Raw genomic sequence first — 5,006 nt, forward strand, 5'->3', positions numbered from 1 at the left:
CTGACACGTCATCACCACCCTGTGGCAGTTCTGACTACTCCTTCAGGCTTCTTCTGAAGCCAACGCAGGTCATGAGCCATGTGGCAGGATGGGGAATTTGAGACATCTTGCATGGAATGAATCGCCTTTAGGAGTCAGGAAGACCAATTTTTCAATATCCTCACACTCAAACCAACTCTGTAAGTATGAGGAAATGAGGACACTTAGCACAAAAGCTAAGCAGGTTGCCCAAGGACACAGCCAAATAAGTGATGGAGCCCAAATTTGAACTTGACTCTAGCTGCCTGGTGGCACTTTGCTACTGGCCAGAGGGACTGTAGTGGCTGTGTTTATGGTTGTGTGGTGACCCCCACGCATGTTAGAACGATCGGTCCCCAGTGTTAAAGCAGCAGATCCCTGCCCTTCCCTCCTCTGCCCTGGCAAAGGACTGCTCACTCTCCCTAGACCCCAAGGGGACCTTAAAGTGTTTTGCTGAGTTAAACAATGAAAGAAAGATTGTCCGTGTGGGAGATCCCAGCCATGACTACATATGATATTGGATGTTATTTATGACAACGTTTGACGATGCCTAGCACATGACCTGGGAGGCGTTTTAGGAATACTTAACTGGAGCATCCGCCGATGGGCTGGGGAACCTGTAGTCTTCTGTATCTTTGAGTGTGGCCTTTTGACTGAATCCAAATCTTATAGAACAAATCTTTTTAATAAAGGGATTTGTTCTGTGAAGTTTGGATTCAACTGAGGGGCTGCACTTGGGGATCTGGAGGGCCACATGTGGCCTTGAGGCTGCAGGCTCCCCACCCCAGCTGGATGCTTGGCATATAGAAAGCTGTCAGGAAATGTTACGTGCTGTTATTACTTATTAAATCTAAAGGTATGTGTCCCAGGGGTAGGTGTGAAGGAATGAACAGGAGGCGGTACGTGTCAGTGCAAAGGTAAGAATGGGTGTGGTAGACAGAGGACTGTACCAGGTACTGCTTTTTGAGCTCAGTTTTCTGTCCTGGTCTAAGACAATTGCACGACACCAGGGGAAGCAAACAGAAGAAAGCATTCTTCTAGCATGAGGCTCTTGCCTATTCCCTTTACCCCTCTACCAACCAGACTCCTCTATACTTACATATTTCCAGCCCAGCGTGGTTTTGCAGTTTTCACAGTAAATGTCTGCAACTGCATGCAGTCCTGTTAGCAACACACGCTCTTCCGCAGGCCCGCAGCCTACATTAACTCTATGTCGGGGACAGAAAGGGAGAGGAGAGTGGGCAGTTAGTCACTTGCATATCAGTCATTCAAGCTGAGCTTCCAGCAAAAATTAACTAGGCAAGGCTGCCCCGAGGGAAGCCAACGCTGAGGAAAGGATGTCTAAAACTGAAATGAATAACCCCCAAAAGGTTGGGACAAAACGGAACTATCTCAGTTGGAATGAATTTGAGATCTGCAAGTTCTGATGCAGTGGGTCTACTAAAACAGTCTTTATGGTGGAGATTCTGCTTAGAATTTAATTTTCTCTAACACATACTTTTCATCTTGTGACTTAAGGGGATAAATTGACAATCACACTGTGAAGTCCGCAGCCATGAGCACAGGTCCTCGAAGCTTACTGAGGACTGGATGACAGCATGGTCTGGTTCTGATCCCGAGGATGCGTGAGCCCCAGGGTTGGATACGCTCTGCTCCTTCACAGAGCACCAGACTCGAGCAGAGCACACGAGATTTCCATTTGTACAGTTCATCTGGCTTGTGTGAGCTTTGCCTTCCTTTCCCAGGGAAGAGGTTGTAAATTCTGTGCCCAGGGATGACTGAGGGCTGTGCATACTGGGCATCTTCGCTAAGTGGGCCTTGCCTCCCTCCTTCGGTTCTCTCCTGCAACGATGTATCTCAGACCTCATTACGAGACCCCATGTTGAGGCTCTCTCAGAAGCTCTTCAGCTCCTTCCCTCTGTGACCACAGCCCTCTGATGTGCCTACTAAGGGTGGTGTAGTGAATATTATTATTTTTAGCCAGGGATGCTACCCAAAAAATTCCCCAAAGGTAACTGACTACTAATTATAGAGAATAACATCCCACGGGGTTTTACTGTTGCAGAGAAGGCAGGATCCATTGTTTAATTAGCATCAAGAGTTGCTTTCTTCCCCATCCCTGAGAAGTCACACTAGGCAATGGAGGTACCATTCAGAGACACTCACACTGAGTTAAAGAGGTACGCCCGTCCTTGACTTCCTTGGAAGGACTGAAACATAAGAAAACAAATCGACAGTTAGATATCCATTTGACCCACCCATTTGGGAAACCAACCCAAATCACAACGATCGTGACCTTCCAGGATCGACATAGCACAAGGGAGCATGGAGCCAGTTAATGGTCCAGCTGGCAGATGGCATGGGGGAGGAGGCGAAGGCAGAATAAACAGAGCTATAAAGCTTGAACTAGCCCACACTTGGACTGTTTTCACCAGCCCAGATGAGAAGATTAAAAAAAAAACCCACCCGAACCCCACTGTATGATTAAAAACTTCTTTCCTCCTGACATTGCTTGATATAATCAATCCACCTGAGATAATGAATCCATATTGGCTTTTCCTGGTCCCACCTGATTTCAGCCATCTGTGCTGGCCACAGCTTCCCCAGGCTGGCTCAGGCGTGGAGACCAGTACTGGCACTTCTGCTTGCCCTCTTGGCCCAGCCCCACTGAAGGCAGTAAGAAGTCCCAATCCAAGAATAAACTATCAACCTCACACTTACCACTTGTCTTGCCTTCTGGTAGATCCTAACTGCCAAGACAGTTACAATCCTCCTAAATGGGAGCCTGGAAGCCCTCCTTTTGAGGTGTAAGCAATTTGATCTCTACATCACAGAAATGCTCATCATGCAGCAATCCCATTTTAAACTCTAGCTTAAATATGAGCTTCTTTCTTCCAGCCAGAGGTTGGTGGGGAACAGGAGAAACAGGAGCCAGAGCCTGTCATGCAATCTGGCATCTACTTCCATTAACATAGGCCTTGTCCATGGTTTCCTCCTCTGGTTACACTGAGATGTCTGCCTGACATGAGCCAGCCGTGTTCTGCATTGCTGCCTGCATTTTTAATGTGGTCTGACAATTGTATCCTGAATTTAACATCCTAGTCTGCCCTGAAAACCACTCTAAAAGCAACAAACAAACAAGGGACTCTCCCATGACCTCTGTTATTCGGTGGCAGAAGAAATCTGTGGGTGACTGGTTAACAGATGACCAGAGGGTAGGAAAGCACCAGACAGTACACAGATCACTACCCCCGAGACGGTCATTTTGCCAGATGAGCTTCAGGGGTCAGTGCCGCTAGCCAGAGAGAAAGGCAAAATTCTCTACTTGTGGAAAGACTGCCTCTAGGGCAGCTGGACTATTGGTTGCCTGCAACAATCAAACACACCAGAAGCCTTCACTCCCAGGTGCAACTGCAAGGAGTCAACAAATGTTCTCCAGCTGCTGCCCAGACCTAAACCAACTCCTTCCTTTTTTGAGTCTTGCAACATCCGTGGGGATCATAGGAGCTCCCAGGCCACAACTGAGCAGTATGAGTGTCAGAACCTTAAAACCTGGAACCTGAAAGTCTATGCTGAGTGTCTGGATGAGACAATGTCCCAGTGACACAGGTCTAGATTTGGACAAACTGTTAGTTCAGTCTTGGAGCACAAAGACACCCCAGGGTTTCTAGGGTAGCAAAAGCTTTAAGATCTGCCTTAACCCTTCCCCTAGCAACTTCTCTCCCCACTTTCCCACTGTGTCCTTTGCTCTAGTCAGGCCGAACTTGCATTTCACCAGCTCTGCCCACTGTTCCCTCTGATGGGGAGACTCTAATCCCAAACCTCTGCTCAGCTCCCCTCTTCCCTAAGGCTTTCCTGACCTCCCCAAAAAGAGGCACCCAATGACATCCATGTTCTGGACCCTTTGTGTTCCCTGTGTTTTCCTTTTTCTTAGCACCTAGAACCCTGGATTTAAATCATCTGTTTATTTATAACTTCCTCTGTAGATTATGAGCTCCCTGAATACATGGGCCATGTCTTTAGTCTGTGAACCCCCAGCACATAGCACCTGAATCTGGCATACAGTAGGCATTTATTATTTTTTCTATGAGTGAATTGTCTATTTTATTTTCTATAAGCAACTTTATTGAAGTATAACTGACAAATAATGAACTGCACAAATTTAAAGTATACTATTGGAGGAATTTTGATACCTCCAAAACCATCACGACAATCAAGATTATGGACTATCCATCATACCCAAACATTTCCTTATTCTCCTCCGAATTCTCCCCTCCTCTCATCCCCTTCCCACTGTGGATCCACAGGCAACCAACCACTGCTTTCTGTCACTATAATTTGTGTTTTCCACAATTTTTTATAAATGAAATGATACAGTGTGTAGTATTTTTTGTGTGGCTTCTTTTACTCAGCATAATTGTTTAAGGATTCATCCATGTTGTTGCATATATTAACAGTCCATTCCCTTTTTGTTGCTGAGTAGTATTCCATTCCAGATATACCACAGTTCATTTCTTTTTGGTTTGATTTTTGATAAGAGATTTGGACTAGTTGACCTCCAAGTCCCCCTTCCAGCTTCAAAATTACATCCTTTTATGATTCCATGGTCCCAAGTTATGGGTAATCGGGACTGTCATCCTCTAAGAACTATTTGCCAAGACCTTCAAGTTCAGAGCTTGGATGAAGGTGTTTATGGGAAAACAAATCCTAAAAGAAAGTAGACAGGAAAATAACATGAAGCAACACAGCTTCACCGATCATGAGAGAATGACCTTGCAGAATGCACTGACTTGTTTCTCCACCATTCATGGATTATCTACTCTCTGCCAGACACAACTGGGAAGGCAGGGGAAGGCGCAAAACTGTGAGATTTTCCAGGGCAGCAGTATCCCCAGAAGGTATGCAAGACAATCCTTTTCTCCAGGGAAGGGGGAAAATACTAGCAATTTCATCTATTTTTTTTTTTTTTGAGACAGAGTCTCACTCTG

General features: G+C 45.9%; 1 protein-coding gene across 2 annotated transcripts in view; it reads right to left on the minus strand.

Annotated features, from left to right (window-relative positions):
- Positions 1-5,006, minus strand: part of YPEL2 (yippee-like 2 (Drosophila)) — a 70,297-nt gene that overhangs the window by 18,786 nt on the left and 46,505 nt on the right. For both annotated transcript variants that reach the window (XM_012648428.1, XM_012648429.1), the window contains exons 3-4: positions 2,185-2,228; positions 1,118-1,226 (exon numbers count right to left, since the gene is read on the minus strand). In XM_012648428.1, coding sequence (XP_012503882.1) covers positions 1,118-1,226; positions 2,185-2,228 — 153 coding nt within the window. The remainder of the gene's footprint in view (positions 1-1,117; positions 1,227-2,184; positions 2,229-5,006) is intronic.

The sequence above is a fragment of the Propithecus coquereli genome, unplaced genomic scaffold (genome assembly GCF_000956105.1).
Source record: "Propithecus coquereli isolate 6110/MARCELLA unplaced genomic scaffold, Pcoq_1.0 Scaffold285, whole genome shotgun sequence".
Taxonomy (NCBI): domain Eukaryota; kingdom Metazoa; phylum Chordata; class Mammalia; order Primates; family Indriidae; genus Propithecus; species Propithecus coquereli.